General features: G+C 45.4%; 2 protein-coding genes across 2 annotated transcripts in view; one reads left to right on the top strand and one right to left on the bottom strand.

The window, feature by feature from the left end:
• The window catches only part of Spidr (scaffold protein involved in DNA repair), a 220,928-nt gene extending 206,126 nt beyond the window's left edge, over positions 1-14,802 (top strand). The window contains exons 15-20 of the mRNA XM_021185304.2: positions 443-647; positions 1,428-1,574; positions 6,694-6,787; positions 8,388-8,502; positions 8,851-8,904; positions 14,225-14,802. Of these exons, the coding sequence (XP_021040963.1) occupies positions 443-647; positions 1,428-1,574; positions 6,694-6,787; positions 8,388-8,502; positions 8,851-8,904; positions 14,225-14,380 (771 nt within the window). The 3' untranslated portion in view covers positions 14,381-14,802. The remainder of the gene's footprint in view (positions 1-442; positions 648-1,427; positions 1,575-6,693; positions 6,788-8,387; positions 8,503-8,850; positions 8,905-14,224) is intronic.
• Cebpd (CCAAT enhancer binding protein delta) lies at positions 14,019-17,351 on the bottom strand. Its single transcript, XM_021184664.2, has 2 exons — positions 15,488-17,351; positions 14,019-14,320 (listed from the first exon to the last, which is right to left on the bottom strand). The coding sequence occupies exon 1, from the start codon at positions 16,712-16,714 to the stop codon at positions 15,911-15,913; it is 804 nt and encodes a 267-aa protein (XP_021040323.1). The 5' UTR covers positions 16,715-17,351; the 3' UTR covers positions 14,019-14,320; positions 15,488-15,910.
• Positions 17,352-20,207: the final 2,856 nt, after the last annotated feature.

The raw sequence follows: 20,207 nt of genomic DNA, 5'->3' as shown, positions 1-20,207 counted from the left end.
AAAAAAAAAAAAACTTAATAAAACTGAAATCTAATACACATGCACCATAATTGCTGAACTTGTTTTATATCAGAGTTGTCTGCAAGAGCACACAAGGTTTGTTCCTGACCCCTAGGAAACAGGTAGGGATCCAGAGAGCATGTATGCACTGAGTAGAAGACAGCACTGTGCCTATAGATAGAGGCCTGGGAGGGAAGGAAACCCGCCCTCTCCTCTGTCCCTTTAGAGAACCTGTAACAGGCACAGAGTGGATGTAACTCTATCAGTGGGTACTAAGCTAATAACCTTGATATGTGAGCTTTATTATATATTTTAAAGTACTTTTTAGATAGTATATTAAATTATGAGTATAAATAACCACTGAGATTGCTTTTACAAGGATTTGGCTATACAGAGTTAATAATTTTTGTTTGTCTATGTGTCTTTTACTTTTGAATTGTAGCTAAAGAATCTTTTGGCGCAAAAGGAAATCTGGCTGCTGGTGACTGACATCACTCTGCAAGCACAGGATGAAAGGGACCACTATCTTCCCAAAACCCTGCCCGTCTGTATAGCCCCCTCGTGTGTGCTGGGCCCAGAGGTTGCAGAAGAACTTGCCTTGCTGGTGTCTCATACCTTACTCTTCAGGGACGCTCTTAAGGACAACGGTATGCCAGTGTGTCCTGATGGCTTGGGTGGAGTGACTGCTTAGTGCCTACCCTGAGACTCTATCCTCTTTCACAAAGCCCAGCACAAGTCTAGCCCTGGGATGGAGAAGCCATCTTACCAGCCATGGGCTCTCATCGCTCCTTGCCAAGGCCACCTGATAGGAGCCAGCATCCTAAGTTGTAGTAAACATGGAGAGACACTATTGTCCACTCCAGGACTCTTGACAGCACCTGTGCTTTCCTGGAGACTACCTACAGCCATGGCCTAGATGTCCCATTTTGAAAAAACAAAAGCTAGAGAACATGGTATATGTTTGCCCTGTAACAAAGACCTATAACCCAAAACATGGGATGCTGAGGCGGGAATATCATAAGTTAAAAAATAGCCCACATCACACTGAGATGCTGTTTCAAAATAAAATAGTGAAATAATAATAATAATAATAATACATAGGCTTTAGATCAATCCTTACCTTTTCTTGGGATCAAATACTTAAACTTCTTTTTTTCATTTTATTTAGGTTTTACCTTGAATACCACAAACTTTACTCTTTTCAATTTTATCTGAATGTAGTACCCTTGTTATTTTTCAGCTTAGCTCACTTTAAGATGTATTTCCTTGGAGACACTTATATACTAGACATGTCTGACATTAGCAACAGACTAGCCCCTATCTATGCCTTTCTTCCTACAGAGCTTGCAGTGGCTTATGAAGGAGGCTGGCTGGAAAATGCATGCTTTCCTTAATTGCTTAAATAATCTGAAGTGTCTCCATGACAGGTCAGATTGTTTGTATTGAACGGACAGTCATCCTACCCCAGAAACCTCTCTTGTGTGTATCTTCTGCTTCCTGTGACTTGCCTAGCCCAGTGACACTGGATGAACTGAGCGCCCTCACACCGGTCAACTCCATTTGCAGCGTGCAAGGTAGGTAGCCCTCTAGTTGGAAGCAGAATTTCTAATGTTTTACATACCATGTTATTTTAAATATACTGCTAAGTTTCATTGTCGGTGTTCGAGATGTTGGATTTAGAGAGACAGAATAGGAAGATGGCCTTTTATTCTGGACTTGGAGTCTATATAAGGAACATTTAAATCAGGTACATGCACACTCAAACAGGTCTCCAGTGTCTCCAGTGAGGCAAAGTGAAATCGAGGAAGGCTCCATAAAGGCTGGATCCTTAGGTATCTGCAGTGGCTCAGCAAATGAAGGTGTTTGAGTTCAGTGTCCATCATGGACACAGTGTAAAAAGAGAGCCAATTCTCACAAGTTGTTCTCTGTGCTGTGCATGTGTGCAAGTACATGCTTGTGTGTGTACACGCACTGTCACGCATGTGTGTGTTTTCATACACCCACATACCAAAAATAAGTAAATAATTATTTTTAAACACCTGAATTCTTTTTTTTTNTTTTTTTTTTTTTTAAAGATTTATTTATTTATTATATGTAAGTACACTGTAGCTGTCTTCACACACTCCAGAAGAGGGCGCCAGATCTCGTTACGGATGGTTGTTAGCCACCATGTGGTTGCTGGGATTTGAACTCTGGACCTTTGGAAGAGCAGTCGGGTGCTCTTACCCACTGAGCCATCTCACTTGAATGGTACATCAATGATTGGGACCAGGAACAGGACCTATAAAGATAGCTGACAGGAGAGAGCTGACAAGCCAATGGAGAAGGGTGGGTAGGCTCGGATAGAGGGAGGTACCAAGAAAAAGCTGGAGAGATAGCCAACTGTCAAGACTATAGCCTGTTGTGCACAGAAGTAGGCAGCTTCAGTATTGATAGAGTCACAGAAAGCACCCTGTGGTGATAACATGGGGAGTGGTTGAAGAAACTAGCTTTGAAGACTTAGGGGTACAGTCTGTATTCCACCCTGAAGGTAGAGGGGGGGCCCAGAGAAAATAATGCAGTGACAGAGAACTAAATACATGGCAAGTGGAGAACCGGGTTTCCCTAGGAGGAACACTGGTGGTTTGGGTAATATGTCAGGTCAAGAGGAGCATGCATAGAGAACAGGTACAGCCATGTGCAAGCTTCCACCTCAGGCCAGGAGGCACCCATGGCTTGTCTGCTCTAATGAAACTTAGAATATGAGGCGACTTTGAGGGCATGCCTGTGTCTTGCTTGAAACTGGCTATCTGCCTGTTGTGCTTCCCATTGTTACCTAGCGTATATTAATTATACGTTATAGTGGATTTCATTATGACAGTGTCATACATATACATAAAGCATTTCAACCTTATTCACCACTTACTGCCTTCTCTTCCTCCTTCATTCCCACTCATTCCTTTGTCTGGATGGTGTTTTGTTTAGAGGTAGTTATAGTTGTATTTTTAACATTTATTTTATTTTTAATTATGTGTATTTGTATGTGACTATGAGGTCTGTGCACATGAGTTGCTCTCAGGAGCCAGAGTGTTGGCTCCCCCTGAAGCTGGATCTAAAGACAGTTGTGAGGTGCCCAGCGTGGGTGCTGGAAACTGGACTCAGGACCTCCCCAAGGACAGTGCACACTCCGAACCACTGATCCATCTCTCTAGATCACTCAGTTATATTTTTAATAAGCTTATAAAGTGTTGATTTTGGTGTTTTTGAAGCATGAGACAGAGATGTTTCAGCAGCTGCTTGTATATATTAATCCAGAGATGAAGATCGTATCAGTACTTCTTTAACTCTATGAAAATTATTTTATAATAAAAGTAATAATGTACATTGGAGCAGTTCTACTGTATACTTGTGCTGCTGTGCCCCCCCCCCACCACCACCACCACATACAGCCGTAGAGGGAATGAAGTGTTGTAGGCAGGGCATCTGTCTGGGGAGCTAGAGGTTCATACAGGTGCAGGCAGGCCTTCATGGGCAAGCTTATCCTCTGCCAGCATATCATAGGATGTCCCAGTCCTTTCTTAGCTTTCATTTCCAGTTTCTGTAAAGAAGGATTTAAGGGACCAGGTCTGTGTTTTGTGGCCTTTAGTTTTCTGACAGTCTGGAGATGGAACCCAGGGTCTTGCTAATACTTACCATGTACTGGACCATGAGCTATGTCTCCAGCCCTCGTGAGCTTTATTAAAACCTTTACATGCTTTATGGTTTACTTATTCAAAGTGTTTTAATATGCTCACAAAATTGTACAAGCATCACTATAACCTTGGAGCAAAACCAACAAACCAAACCAAACAGGCTTCCTCCCACACCTTTAACAAGTCATCTGTCTGCTTTCTGTTTCTATGAATTTGCCTGCTCTGGACTATTTGCCATTGTTGATTTGAGACAGGATCTCTTGTAGCCCTTGAAGCCCTGATCCTCTGGCCTCTGGCCTGGGTGTGGGTGGCAGTTGCAGGCATGCACCTCCATGCCCACTTGGTTTTGTTGTTGTCTGTCAGACATTCTCTTCAGTGTGTCTGTGTGAGTGCCTACACATTCTGTGTGTCCCGCATGCATGCCTGGGCCTGTGAAGGTGAGAAGAGGGTGATGAGAGTCCTGGAACTGGAGTTGTAGCAGTTGTGAGCCACCTGATACTGTTGCTGAGAACCAAGCCTAGGTCTTCTGCAAGATGAGCAAGTACTCATAACGAGACTCATCTCCCCAGCCATTAGTTGCTACTTTTTTTGAATGAAGTTTCCCACTGTGACCTAAGCTATCCTGTACCTCACTGTGTAATCCATGCTAGCCTTGAACTTGAAATCCTACTAGCTCAGCCTTCTGATTCCAGACCAGCACACTCAGCTACATTTTTATTCTCATCCTCATGTGCATGTGTGTGTGCATTTGTACATCATCATTATGATGTGTGCATGCGCATGTAGGGTGTACACATGTGGAGATCAATTTTGTGAAGTCAGCTCTCTCCTTTCACCCTTGTGAGTGTCCCTGTAATGGTAGTCAGGTCATCAGCCTTGCAAGGCACTTAACTACATTGAGGCATCTCTTGGCCTGACTTGTTTTTCAGATGATTTAGTGTGCTTTATGAGCCAGGAAATGGTCTTTTGATGTGACTTTTTCCTCTCTGAACATAAGAATGCATTTTCCTGCTCTTGCATGAAAGCATCAGATAATGTCAGTTCAGTCCTGTTGGTCAGCAGAGCTGTCAGTGCAGCACCACTATCTTTCTCCTGCTGTTTTTGTCACAGTCGACAGGCAGGACTGTTGGTTTGGAGATCTTACTAGTGAATTTATCCTTCGTACAAGTTCCATCTCTTTTTACATGTATTTTCTTAAATGTTGTTTCGTTTTTGGTCTTACTGACCTAAAACTCTCTAAGTAGACAATCCTGGCCTTGAGCGCTGCCTGTGTCTGCTCCTAGGCGCTGGGATTAGAGCACACCCCTTCCCGGGTCCTGGGATTAGAGCACACTTCTGGCTTGGCATGTATTTTGACACATTGTTGAGTGCATACACATTAATGATTACTTCTAGTCCCAATAATTTTCAGTACTCTGAGGTTTGCTCTGTCTAAAATTAAAATTATGGCAGCATCCCCTCACAATTTAGCATTGTGGCTGCTTTGTTCTCCCTCTTTATGTTTAATCCACCTGTGTTTTTATATATAATGGAGGTTTCTTTTAGGTCACATATAGTTGCTTCATGTTCTTATCCATGCTGATAAACTTTTCTTTTAATTTGTATAGTAAGATCAGTCATATTAAGAATTACTGTTATAATTGATTGATACACATTTTTAAAGTGTATCGCTCTTGGATCCTTTTATTTATTTTTCCACTCTGTTTTTATGTGTGCTTTGTTTTTATTTTGTTTTGTTTTTATTTGCATTGAGCATTCAGTGTATTCTGTTTTCCTTCAGTATTTCAATTTAAGACTTAAAATCTTACATGAACATGGTACTGCATGTCAAATTAAGCTGCATAGTGAAATTTATCATAAAAATTAAAGTAAAATCTTTTAGAACTGAACTAGTGGTTGCCCTGGAGTTTCTGGTATATACTTAACAAAACTCAGGTCAGCTCTCAGTGGCACTGTGGTCCTGTTTCCTGTGAGAATATTACTAGCCAAGCATGGTGGTTCATGCTTAGAGTCTGCACTTGAGAGGCAGACATTAAAATTGCCCTAATAGAGAGCAACCTGGTCCAAGCTTGTGAGCACACCCAGTTACATCACTACTGTTTGCTTGTGAGCACACCCAGTTATATCACTACTGTTTGCTTGTGAGCACACCCAGTTACATCACTACTGTTTGCTTGTGAGCACACTCAGTTACATCACTATTATTTGCTTGTGAGCACACCCAGTTACTTCACTACTGTTTCTTTAACCTGCTCATAAAGTGTAAGTATTGAATACATGATTGTTATTGTCATTTCTTTAAAAACTATTAAATCAATAGTAGCTTATTTGGCAATTTAGACTTTCACTGATGATATTTTTCCTACAGACCTACATTTCTGACATGTTCCTTCCATCTCAACATTCTCTAGTGGCATTCACAAGTGGGTTTCCTCTGTTTCCTGTTCTGTTATTACCCACCTTACTCACTTGAGACAGGGCGCTTACTGAACCTGAAACCAAGAGCCCAGGTGGCCCTCCCGTCTCTGTCACTGCGGGTTACGTGCATCCATGCCTGCCTTTTTTTAATGAGTGCTAGAGATTTGCTATTACTTTCTCCTGTTTGCACGATGAACCCTTTTACCCTCCGAGCCGTCTCCCCAGCCCTCTAACTAATGTACTCATTTATTTGGATGGTTGGTTGGTTGGTTGGTTGTTTTTTGAGACAAGGTTTCTCTGTGTAGCCCTGACTATTCTGCAACTCATTCTGTAGACTAGGATGGCTTTGAACTCAAGAACTCAAAGATCTGCCTGTTTCTGCCTCCCAAGTGCTGGGATTAAATCAGTGTGCTACCATACCTAGCTCTATATTCCTAATGACAATAAAGAAGTAAGCCAGAAAAAATGATATTTAATAAAAGGAATTAGCCAACAGTATACCTACTTATCTCTTCCTATGAAAGAAATAGCGCAAAGATAGGCAGTCTCAGAGGCCACGATACTGGTCACTGATGAATTTGGCCTTTCTTCTTCCTGGGCTTAGGTACCGTGGTTGATATAGATGAGAGCACTGCTTTCTCGTGGCCTGTGTGTAACCGGTGTGGCAATGGGAGATTGGAACAGAAGCCAGAAGATGGGTAAGGATGCCTGAAACCCCTGGGGCCCTAAGGACATGGCAGTAACCCACCCCCAAATCCTACAATCTTTACTCTATATGTGGGTTCCCCAAACACAGAAGGGAACTCACTCAGCTGAGCTGCAGCATAGAGGCTATGGTGCTGCTTTGTGGGTTCTCCTAATGGCCTTAGAAATGTAGAATTGTGATTTGTCCTTAGTGCCTTCATTATTAGAAGAAAAAAACTGAATAGGTAAGACAAGCTGCATGGCATGTCCTAGGACTTTCCCAGACTTTCTCAGGGGACAGAGCAGCGGCATGGCATGTTCTAGGAGTCCTGCAGACTTTCCCAGTGGACAGTGAGCAGCTTTCAGTAGACACCCCTTTCTGTCCACTTATGTTACCCTCCTGGGCTAAGATCAAGGCTAAATAGTTGTCTTCATTATAGCTTCTTTGCTTCTGTAATGAGACACAGTGACCAAAAACAAGTTGGGGAGAAAAGGGTTTATTTGGCTTATACATAACACTCCATCATTGGAGGAAGTCAGGACAGGAACTCAAGCAGGACAAGAATGTGGAGGCAAGAACTGATGCAGTGACCATGGAGGGGTGCTGCTTACTGGTTTACCCTCCATGGTTTGCTCAGCTTGCCTTCTTATAGAACCCAGAGCAGGGATGGTACCATTATCAATGGCCTTGGGCCTTTCTCATCAATCACTAATGAAGAACATGCCTTACTACCTACAGCTGGATCTTAGGAGGCGTTCTCCTCGATTGAGGCTCTAACCTTTCAGATGACTCTGGTTTTTATCAAGTTGTCCTAAAATTCTCCGCAGAGTGTTGGTGCCATTTGTTTCACTGGAGTGACTCTCTGCCTCCCAGTGGACTTTGTCATATGACAGACCAAAATGTGTCATCATTACATGTTTGTTTCTTAGAATCAAAGAACAAGGACTGGAGAGATGGCTTAGTAGTTACAAGAGCTGGCTACTCTTCCAGAGAACCCACTTGACAGCTCACAAGTTGTCTATGACTTTACTTCCAAGGGATCCAATGCCCTTTTCTGGTTTCTTCAAGTACCAGGAGTGTACATGATGGACAGAATTCATACAGGCAAAATATCCATATACATAAATATAAGTTTTTTAAAAGAAGCAAAGAGCCAATATCTTCCTGATGCCTAGGGTTATTGTCCTTGTGAGTACACAAGTGATTTCTGGACTGTGTCAAAGAAGCAAGGGAACATGGGTGTATGTGAAAGCAGTGTGGGAGTGAGGACACCAGGGCTGATGAGCAAGCCTGACCTGCCAGCAGGGTGGGAAATTCACTCCCCTGACCTCCTTGAAGGTTTGGCCTTCACTTCCTGGGAGGCTACCTTCCCCCATATTCCTCATGAATAATGCCTCTGTGTACCCAAGGCCCACCCTCAGCAGCTTCCAACTGCTAAGCCATCAGAAGAATCCCAGTTCCTGGCTGCTTTTGACTGGTTCCAACAATCTAATTCTGACAGCAAAATTTCTCTCATTGAATGTTTAGAGAACACTCTTTGCTGTAGAACTCTTCTGATATCTATCTCTCTGGTTGCTTATATCCCTATGTGCCTATGTGCCTTCCCACAACAGAGGCACCTTCTCCTGTGGAAACTGTTCCCAACTGGTCCTGTCACCTCTTCAAGAGAGGCACCTGCATGTCTTTCTGGACTGTCCCACGAGACCTGAGAGTACTGTGAAGGTCAAGGTAGGAAAAGGAGCCTGGAGCTCATGTTTGAGTGCTTGTGTCTACTCTTTGGTCAGCAAAGATGAGGCTGCAGCGGGGCTACTGGTATGCCTGTTCCTTTGTTCACCTGAGGCAAAATGTATGAGCCAGTTAGGAGATGAGGAAAGAGCTCCTCAGTTTTTGGGAGAAGTAGGGGTCACCTACCCCAGTGTCTATACAGTGTCCTGCTTAACTTAAGCCTCCAAAACTTGTTCTATACATAGGAGACCAAGAGCTTAGATTCAGTGTTTGTCTTCAGATAGGAACACCTTAGGTGAGTACTTGTCATTTAGTGGAATATCACTGAGCCCTTCTTTCCTGTTGCTGCAGCTGCTGGAGAGCAGTATTTCTTTACTTCTGATGTCTGCTGCCTCCGAGGATGGGGTGAGTACAGGGGGCCCAGCCTGAGTATGCACTTTGTTCTTGAATCTGTGTGAGGTTGTCCCTGAAGGAAGACCCCTTTGCTGTATATGTTCATTTACAACAGATCCTATCGTAACACCACAAGTCACTTATGTGTTAAAACATATCCACCTTGCCACTGCCACTCACCCATGTACAACAGCAGGGCCAGAGACGTTCCTCTCTGGAAATTAAAGATGCTGAAAATCTTTCTTCTTGGCTTCTGATATAGTCATACAGCCTGGAGACCAGAGTCCTTTTTCATGCTTCCCAGTCACAAAAAAAAAAATTGCTAAAGACATACTTTTTATTAATTTATTTGTTTATTTGTATATTTATTAATGTGTGTGTGTGTGTGTGTATCAGTATGTACATGCCATAATACACAAGTAGATGTTTGAGAACAACTTGTAGGAATCAGGTCTCTCTTGCCCTGTGTGTCTCAGAGGTTGATTGAACTCAGGTCATCAGGCCTGATGACCAGCAAGCACCTGTACATGCCAAACCATCTTGCTGGCCCTGTGGCACACTTTTTAGTTTTTACTGAGGGGTCTGGACTCTGAATGCCTGAATTATTATTGTTATTTCTCTGAGCTTTGGTCTTACATACCTTGAAAATTACTATAGCAAAACTCAGTAAACTGTGGCATGTGTCTCCAAGAAAAGAATTCTGAAAGTTGATCCCTAAGGACTTCTATCCTTTGAAATGGCACTTACCCGGCAAAAGTCACTTAAGGGCACTGCAGGGGGCTGGGTGTGTAGCTCAGTTGGTGGAGCACCTGACTAACATGCACCAGGCCTCAGACCAGAAGTTCAAGATCACTCTTAACTACATAGCAGGTTTGAAGCTACCAGCCCTTGGCTACATGAGATGCTGTCTGTAAATAAATGCACTGTAGGTAGCTCATGGAATCAAAAACCCAAAACTAATGCTAAGGCTGTCAGAGATGAAACTGGAAACTGCATAAATAAGCTCTAAGGGTTATTGGTCTGAGCTGTGGTTCTCAGCCCTGACTTCACACAGTGCCACAGTTTCAGTCCCCCTGGTACAAAGCACACCAGCCTTAAAGCTCTTTGGTGGCCTTGACCTTGACCTGGCACTTTCACCTGAGCTGTGGTTGACACTATCACTGTTTCTGAATAGAAGAGTCATGCTTTGACACCAAGTTAGAAGACACAGAAGTTGGTACTTTCTTATTATGTAAAAGCCTTTAGTTACCATGGCCTAAGAACCAAGCCCATTGCATTGCTGACACATGGTCCTCACTGTTGCCATCTCCATGAGGGACTCAACACAAAGGCATCTCACCAAAGGTAGCTTTATCTCTGCAGGAAGGAACAGTTGGTAGTTGGAAACAGGGAATTAAAGAACTCACAGTATTTAAAGGCAGGCAGGGAGCAGTGTCTGTTGGCTGACATAAGAAAACGGGTGATGTTGGACCAGACACTGGTGAGCCAGAGCTTTCCAATGTGGCATATGTGCTCAGGTGGATGCTTTAAAAAGGTGGATGGGAGGTGGAGGGCTGGGGTGGGGGGCTGGGGTGGGGGGCTGGAGAGATGGTTAAGAACACAGAATGCTCTTTCAGAGGGTCTGAGTTCAATTCCCAGCAACCACATGGTGGCTCACAACCATCTGTAATGGGATCTGATGCCCTCTTCTGATGTGTCTGAAGAGAGCAATGGTGTACTTATTTATATACATAAAATAAATAAATCTTAAAAAAAAAAAGGTGGGTCAGGTTTTTCCACATACTCTGTGGAGACAGTTGGGGGAAAGCATGGAAAGTCCTGCTTGGATGAATAACAAAATGAACCCAACCTCCCTACATAAGCAAACTTAAGACTCACAACCATCAACAGCCACACTCTGATCCGTGTGCATAGAGGCTGATATCTGCCTTCTGACTCAGTGGCCACCACAGCACTGATGGGGCCTCTGTAGATAATGTCTCTATGGGGACCTGGACACCAGGAACACTGGCAGAAATCCTCCCTCCTTTCGTTCCTGTTGGCTGAGGTATCTTGTTTCTGCAACACACTTAACTTCTTCAACCAGAATGCTCTGGTTACTGAAAACCTGTTGATCGAGCTTTAAAAAGGCATGTGAGCATGTATTCCTATGTGTGGAAGTACAGGTGTGCAAGTACCCGTATATGAGCCTTCTTGGACACTGGCTGTAGTGTGTGTGTGTGTGTGTGTGTGTGTGTGTGTGTGTGTGTGTGTGTATGTGTTTGTGTGTATCCATGTGTGTGTCTTTGTGCAGGAGTGCATGCACTTCTATATGAGGAGTCTCCTTGGACACTGGTTGTACAAACATATACATTTACCTTACATACATGTGCACAGATATTAAGTAAAATGACAAAGGGCGGTCCTAGCTGTTGGTGTCACCTTTGTAGGTGCTCTAGTTTCCTATTCCACATTAGTGGGACAGAGGAGCCATCCAAGCTTGGAGCACAGTTTAGCAAGCTCTCTACACTGCCCTTACCTCTGTTAACAGTAACTACAAGCAGGACCTTTCCCTCTGACCTGGGGTGGAGCCTAACAGAAGATGGCAGTCAAAGAAGGCCTATGTGCAGACACAGCGGCAAGTCACACACTCTGGATCTGTGGGTCTTCTGGGTGAGAATTCACATCCACAAAATCCAGAGAATCAAATTAGGGGTCTCCATAAAAACCATACTCCATCCCTGGAGCAAATGTGCTGTTTCTGGTTGAGATAACTGGGTGTTAAAATGTATGTGTTTACTTTGGCCACACTGTGAATGTAAAAGCAATGGGATTAACTATTGTTTTTGCTGTTTCTTACTGGTTACATTACAGTGATGTAGGGTTGAAATCTGTTCCTTCAACTTTCAGAAAAGGCACACATATATTGTATCAAAAAAAAATAGACAAAAAAAAAAGAAAGAAAGAAAAAAGGCCAGTCGTGGTAGCACACGCCTTTAATCCCAGCACTTGGGAGGCAGAGGCAGGCGGATTTCTGATTTTGAGGCCAGCCTAGTCTACAAAGTGAGTTCCAGAACAGCCAGGGCTATACAGAGAAACCCTGTCTCGAAAAAACCAAAATAATAATAATAATAATAATAAATAAATAAATAAAATAGACATGGGGTAGCTCAGCAGAATAGTCATTGCCTGGCATGCAGAAAAATTTGGGTTCCACCCCATCACTCAGTTTTTCTCAACAAGACATGAGATTAAATAAATAAATACTTAAAATCAGATAGACACATTTTCATATATGTAGATACCTATTCATATGGACAGTGCATGAATTGCTGGTATTGATGTTTTAAATTCACCATGTTGATTTTTGTTTGTTTGTTTTTGTTTTTTGGGGTTTTTTGTTTTTGTTTTTTCGAGACAGGGTTTCTCTGTATAGCCCTGGCTATCCTAGAACTCACTTTGTAGACCAGGCTGGCCTTGAACTCAGAAATCTGCCTGCCTCTGCCTCCTGAGTGCTGGGATTAAAGTCGTGTGCCACCGTGCCCGGCCACCATGTTGATTTATGAGTATAAAACATGAGTTTAAGGTCCACTCGTAGGTGATAGAGCTAAAACTAACATTTTACATAGAAATGATTTTTCACAGATCTTTATGAAATCCAAATTACATACTTTTAAGCTGGGTGTGGTATTTCACAACTGTAACCCCAGCACCTGAGAGGTAAGGCAGGAGAATCAGGAATTCAAGGTTGTCCTCAGCTGTATAGCAAGCTTTAGGTCAGCCTGAGCTACATCCCATAGGACCTTGACTCAAAAGAAACAAAAAATCCATCCTCTTTCCAGAGAAGACCATGGGGATGCTGGGATCATCGCTTTCATGCTTACACAGCATTTTCATGCTTACACAGCATTGGTTAAGGAAAATAGTAAGAGGCACTGAAGTTCTTAGCTGTCCCTCCTCTGTCATTCTCCTGCCAGTTCTCCTAATGATGACCTGATCCTAGCACTTTCTCCAGATCTCATTGTCAAGCAGGCTGTGAGCTTGCCATTCGCCTGCAGAGCATCACCTGCGAAGTATCCAGTTTTCCTCTCTAGACCAGCAGTTCTCATTTTTCCATGAGGCTATTGAACCACACTGTAGACCTTGTTCATTTGCAAAGTATTAAGTAAGCTACATTGGAAAATCGAGTCAGCATATGTCATGCTCACATCCCAACTGATCCTGACGATGACTCTGCAAAACATAGCACCCAGAACACTCCACACAGTCATTCTATAAAGTCCATTCTGGGCTTCATTGGCATGGTTCATCTCTGCCCCACTGGGCATCAACTGGTACCCTCAAGGCATGGCTGTAGCCACAGAAGCCTTCCCAGCCAGGGCTGTTGGCCCAACTTCCTCACAGGCCCTGACTGGGCTGGCCAACTTTCCTAACTGAGCTTAAGACATCTCTATGTCCCTTCCACCGCACTATGTCCCAGACCTAAATTTGAGAACAAAGTACGTCTAGCCCAGACCTGGAATCAAACTCTGGTCACGGGTAGATACCCTAGGAACCCAAAGCTGCGCTAGCTACATTCTCTGCTGTCCAGCTCCTTGGCCATAGCTGGCCTGAGTTCCTTGTCAGCTGCCTCGTCCAGAGGACAGGCTATGGTGCCCATTGCAGTCCTCTCTAGGCTGGCCATTACCTTCTGCAGTCTCCTCAAACTTGCACTTTTATTTTTAGCCCTACACTCACTGAAAATACTCTGCAGTTAGATCCATAAAAGCCAGGGCACAGCCACACCAGGGACAGATGCTGCTGCCCAGTACCTGTGTCTGTGTCTGGAGATGAAAATCTCCCAAGATTAACTATGTGGATAAAACCTCCAGTCACATTACTACAGCACAAACAGAAATGTTTACCCCAGTGTAACTCAAGAAGAAATGGAATCCAATTGAAGAGGGAAGTCTGGGGCAAGCACCAGGAAATCCTTTGGCCACAAGTGTTGCTAGATTGGGGAAGTGTCCCCAAAGGAAGTGGGAGACATATGCAAGCCAAAAGCCCAGCCCCCATGGAAGAACAGTACTTCCTCTGCATATTGTCTTCCGAATCCTGTCCTAGGCCAGTTTATCCAGGCAGCCACTAAAAACTTCGAGACTCAATTGTCATAATAAAGTAGTTTATTTTGCTCTGATAAAGGGGATTTTTATAATCCACATACCCCAACTCCCACCCCAAAGCCTTTTCCGTTGGAAGGAAGGCTGCAGCTTATGAAAGGAAGGACCTTTGTCCCGGCTGTGGCCTCGTTGGGAACAGAATGTCCAGGAACCCAGGGCTGTTTGCTTTAACCAGAATGCTTCTATCACTGCAGAGTTATAAAGTGGAGAGCGTCCTTGGAAAGGAGATGGGACCTTTACTCTGCTTTGTCCAGTCCATCACTACACAGCAGAGCAGCTGCGTCGTCACCCTGGAAGAGATTGAGCTTCTGAGTACAGCGGGAGCCACTGCTGCTCAGCCTCCTCCCTGACATCTGTGCGCTTGGCAAGGGGCTGTGTGTTAACTCAGAGTGTTTCTGTTTTTAAATTTAGTGGGTTTCTTTTCTTTCTTTTTTCTGGTAAAGAGATTAATAGGATAGTTTTAAATTAAAAATCAAAATACCTCTATTACATCTTTTTTTTTTTAACTTTACCTTCCTACAAGTTTGATAACATGTTTCTTTGAGTGTTTCTCATGTCTTCTGTGTCTTCATTTTGCAGCTACTTGGGCACTATTATTGATTAGGAAATGTGCTTTGTTGTAGCTTTAAAATATTTACAATTTATCAATGTTGTATATGTTTTTTCTTTGCAGTATCTAATATTCTCTGCTAGATTGTCCTGTAAAGCTTCAGCCAGTATCTCATATTGAAATATTACTGTTCCGTTACAATAAATAAATGTCCAACCTAAACACTTTGTGGTTTTAGTGTTCTGGGAACTGCCAGAGGTGGCACTGTCACCCATACAATGTAGATGAGTTGGGTGTGACGAGAGCTGTATAAAACAGAAATTTCTGTACCTTACTCCACTGCCCACCTGTCAGAGACCCTGAAGAGCTGCAGAGGGCAAATATCACAGACTCACAGCAATCCACAAGCCTGCACTTTGGGCAGGGATTTGAATTACAAACAAAGCTATGTATCTAGACCCTGGAGGTTTTGTGTTTTCTTCTGTACAACAGGCTGTGCAGATCAGGGAAGGGTTTGGAACAACCAGTATTCTTAGTAGAAAGGCACATAGCTTTGGAGGGGGGGTGGGGAATTAAGCCCGCAAACATTACAATTACTGGCTTTTGGGGCTGCCCTTTTTATATGCTAGGATATTAATTTGTCCTGGTACACATTTTTATATCTACACGTTGTCCCTAGATTGAGGAAAGTGGAGGCAACGAGGAATCAAGTTTCAGACTCCCAGCTCTCTTCCACCCACTCACCCTTCGGCAACCACCTAAAAGTTAGGCCAACTGCTCTCCGCCCCAGGTCAGCATACTCTGGGCTCACACACATGAATTAGTCATGCTTTCCCGTGTTCCTTCCGCGGGCAATATAGACCGTGAGGAAACGCATCCATCTCCTTACCCCATGTGGGCAACGCACCTGGTCGGGTGGCTCCCAGGTACTTGCTTTTCCCTGGTGAAGTCTCAGTATGTTGTGTGCGGGAGAGAATGAATATAGGAAGCTGCAGCGATTTAAATGCTTCTTTATTCTTACAAATACTGTAAAAATGAATATAAAAAGCATGCGCAGTCTCTTCCTCTTATCTACAAAAGTCTGTCGGAAATGTCTTTTCTACAAATGTACCTTAGCTGCAATGGTAATAAGACGTAGAAAATGCTACCATTATAAAAAATAATTTAAGGGGGAAAGATTAATATAGCTTCTCTCGCAGTCCGGTGCCCAAGCTGCAGCTTCCTGTCGCTCGCAGGTCCCAAAGAAACTAGCGATTCGGGCGGCGTCTGCTCCCCGCTGTCGGGGTCTGAGGTATAGGTCGTTCAGAGTCTCAAAGGCCCACGCCGCGCGTTACCGGCAGTCGGCGCCGGTGGGCGGCAGGAAAGGCGGGCTGGGCAGCTTTTTGAAGAACTGCCGAAGGCCAGCCAGGTCCCGGGTGAGCTGCTCCACGCGCTGATGCAGCTTCTCGTTCTCGGCCGACAACTCCACCAGCTTCTGCTGCATCTCCTGGTTGCGGCGCTTGGCCTTGTCGCGGCTCTTGCGCACAGCGATGTTGTTGCGCTCGCGCCGCTGCCGGTACTCCGGGCTGCCGCGGTCCGGAACCCTCTTGCCCGCGCCCTTTTCTCGGACTGTGCCGGGCGCGAGGCTCGGCCCCGGGCTGCCTCGAGGAGGCTCCGGCGAAGTGGGTGGAGTGGGCTGAGCCGCGGCCGCCAAGCTCACCACTGTCTGCGCGCACACCGCCACTTGCGCGGGCAGCAGGGAGCCCGGCGCGTCGCCGTCGCCCCAGTCGGGTTCGCGCTTGAGCGGACCCCTGGCGACTGACCCCACACCCGGGGGTCGCGTAGGGCCGCCCTGCAGCAGCTCCAGGCCGCCCGCGCTGGCCGCTTTGTGGTTGCTGTTGAAGAGGTCGGCGAAGAGTTCGTCGTGGCACAGCTCTAGGGTGGGCACGGCGGCCATGGAGTCAATGTAGGCGCTGAAGTCGATGGCGCTCTCGTCGTCGTACATGGCAGGAGTCGTGGAGCCCAGCTCCCCCAGATCCCCTGGCTCGGGCCCTCGGCCGGGCTTGTCCACCCTGCCTGGCTCGTAGAAGGCAGGTTCTGTGGGCCAGGGTGTGCCGCGCACCGGGCTGTCCAGGCTGAAAAGCGCGGCGCTCATGGCGGCGTCGGCCGGACCTGGCGTCCAAGTTGGGCTGTCACCTCGCCGGGCCGGACCGCCGCCTTTTCTAGCCCCAGCTGACGCGCACGCCCCGCCCTGGCCCCAGTGGGTCGGAGACCGGGACGGGGAGGGACTGGGGTGCTGCTGGGAACGACCCGCCCTCTGCCCGCACTCCTTGCCTTCCCTCCTTCCTGTTTGTGCGGTTTGGACCTACTTAGCCGTCCGAGCCTGAAGCGAAATGAAAATCTGGATTTGGCCCCGACACGCGCAAAGCAGGACGCCTTCAGACATAGCAAAGGCGGAACAGGGAGCAAGGCTCCGCAGCCCGAGTCCTGGCACCTCCGCCACGAGGCCAGAAGTAGTGAACCGTGGTTCGCGGACCCCGGGCCTCAGCCTCCGCCGGTCCAGAGTGAGCGCAGCCAGTGGGAGTCTCCTGAAATTCGAACCCTCTCCAGCTACACCTCTCGGAGTGCCGAGGCCCAGCTGCCATCGAGGTTAGGTTCAGCAACAGAGCCTGATGGACGGACAGATCAACCCGGCTCCCCGCTGACCACAAAGCCAACGGAAGAGTGACGGCCACCCTAAGGTTTCTCCGCACCTGACAGCGATCTTGGGTGCTCCAGCATTTCTTCCTGGTTATTAAAGCGGTGCCACCTGGTGGTAGCATTGCATCTTGCTGTTTCTTTTTCTTGCAAATTGTACCCAAAAGAGATGTTATTCTGAAGTAATTGTGGCTTGCTGAGAGAAAGCTAAGATTTACATCAATACTCATAAAGAGGTGTTACTTTGCCAGCTCTTCAGAATTCATGAAAAGATGAAGAGAAATTTCAACCCCAGCTACTCAGACCTGAGGCTAGATGAGTAGTTGAACCCCAGGAGTTCAAGTGCCTGATGGCCTGTCTCAAGCAAAAGTCAAGAAAATCATCTGTCCAAATTCAGATGTGTCCCTCATATCCCTCCCCTAACTCATTCCGATTCACCAGGTGTTCTGACAACAAACAGCTGATTTACACAGAGCAGCCTAGCTCCTACCTTCAGTTCCCGAGGAAAACCCTAATGAGGGGCTGTGGAATATTTAATGGCTTTTTTGGAAAAAAAAAGGTAAACACAGCTTTGGAATTTCATAATCATAAGTGATGTTTATAAATGGCATATGATGTCGCTATTGTAACTGTCTCTGAGGTTAAAGCCAGCGCACATGTGATATACATGCACAGGAAAACCCTAGGAGACGTTCTTGGTTCTTAGCCCTGGATGCCATAGAAACATGATTAGGGAACACGTGTTTATCCCTCAGAGAGACCACATTCCGAGGCTGTTTTCAGTGAGACAACATGCTCGTTCTGATACCTGGGTCCACTCACTACATTTATGAAAAGTTGTGTTTACAAGACAGCGGGGCCAATTAGAATGTCTCAGAAGGACAGGCTACCGTGGGCACTATTGGGCTGCACCTGAAAGCTCTGTGTATTCAGAAACCCGCCAACCAGTGCGTACTTTTCCATTTTCCAGAAATGGAGAAAGGCAACACGACAGAACAACAAAGCATGAATATAGTGTGACATTTGAGAGCTGTTAAAGTTTAGCCCCTGTGACAGTCATTCGTGATCCTTTCATGACTGTTCCCACACACTGTGCCTATCTCAAGGACCTTTCCTAGCACCATGGGTGGCAACAAAATGACTTAACCACATAGGCCTAAAAGCAGCCACCAATAGAGAAAGCGTTCAAGCTCAACATAAAAATTAAACTAATTATATAAAATAATTTCCTAAACTATAAATTGAGTTAATCTATAATTTTATAGATGAAATGTACTCAAGATGAATGTGAACACTTCCCATGCCTTATTCCTGTGAGAAAAACATCATTTTGAGCTCTTCTCAGCACACCTGCCAAAAGCCTTCTGGTTAGAATTCTTGAGACCCTCTCCTTGTCCTCAGCAACATCACATATGGAACATATTGGAGGTTCCAATGACACCCACTCTATGTGGACATTCTGGAAACCTTGGTATTTAAAAATTCGGGAGACTAGCAGTGTTGATATGTCTTAGAGTCACAGAGCACTGTCAGACTTGGAAGCTCAGACTGGTCACACCAACCAATCTCCCTGAGGTCCTCTTTGTACATTTCACTCCATACAAGAACAGTTCTCTAGATGGGATATTCAAATATGTATAAATACTCTAAAGGCATTTCTGGATAGCTCTAGGTAAAATGAAATATGAAATCAAGCTTGAAGAGAAGTAAAACTTCCCAGCATTCAAGAAGTGAAGGCAGGAGGATTATGGATTTGAAGCCAGCTTGAGATACATATTGAGGCCATATATCAAGAAAAGAAAGTTGTAATAAATGGTGGTTCGAATGAGAATGGCCCCATAGGCTCATATGTTTGAATTCTTAATCCCCAGTTGGTGGAAGTGTTTGGGGACGATTAAGAGGTGTGGCTTTGTTAGAAGGGGTGGGTCACTACAGGCTAGCTTTGAGGTTTCAAAAGGCTGGGACCATTCCCAACATCTCTCCGTCTCCTACTTGCAGTTTAAGATGTGAGCTTTCAGCTCTTCTTGCTGACATGCTTTTGCTCAGTCATCATGAACATTAACCATTTGGAACCATACAGCCAACCATACTGTTTCTTTTGTAAGTTGCTTTGGTCAGACTGCTGCCAAGAAAGCAGGTGGGCTGACTGCACATCTTTCCCTCTCCTTCTGCTCCTCCAGGTCCAATTCCTCAGTCCCATCCCCAGCTCGGCAGTAGAACACCTGGTGCTGTCTCCCTTTTGTCTATGACCTCATCCCCTACGGATCACAAAGATCTTCTCCTCCAAACTTCCAACTTATCCCATTATCCCACCTTCCAACAGCAGCAAGCATCTCCTCTAAACACAGAAGCTGAACAGGCCAGGGAGTCAGGTAAGCTTACTGAAGACTTTCACCACTTGCTCTCCAAACTCAGTGCCCTAGCTCCGTCCCTATTTCTGTCACAGAACACCTGTGACAGCCTTCCCTTCTCCCCTACCCATACCTCCTGTGGATCCCACAGACCTCATCCTCCTCCCCCCCCCTCCATCCCCTTCTTCTCCTCCTTCTCTCCCTCCCTCCATACATTGCTTTATCTCAGCACCCAACTCTAGTATATTCCACACTAACCCACAGGCAACCTCTGCCAGGGAAGTAGGCAAGCTGACTACAGATCTTCACTTCTCCTTCTGTTTCTCGTGATCCAATCCCCCAGGATCATACCTGGCTCTCCAGCAGACCTTCTGGGGTAAGCTCCTTTCACTCTCTGTCCCCATTCAAGGGAACACTGGTGAAACACTCGTTTTCCTCCCTCCTGTGGACCCCCTCAAGCCCCAACCTATCCCCATACATACCTAAGTGTCAGCTCCCAGTACCCACAGACACATTTTACCTGGAACCACCAGTGGCCACATCTATCAGATCATCAGAAAATCTATAGACAGCACACTCCAAAAAAAAAAAAAAAAAAAT

This window comes from Mus caroli, chromosome 16 (genome assembly GCF_900094665.2).
Source record: "Mus caroli chromosome 16, CAROLI_EIJ_v1.1, whole genome shotgun sequence".
In the NCBI taxonomy this organism is placed as follows: domain Eukaryota; kingdom Metazoa; phylum Chordata; class Mammalia; order Rodentia; family Muridae; genus Mus; species Mus caroli.
Note: the sequence above shows the minus strand (reverse complement) of the source record. Positions and strands in the feature narration are given on the sequence as shown.

Bases quoted from the DNA above. Each gene is read 5' to 3' on its own strand.
- Cebpd (XM_021184664.2), bottom strand. From the start codon at position 16,714: ATGAGCGCCGCGCTTTTCAGCCTGGACAGCCCGGTGCGCGGCACACCC.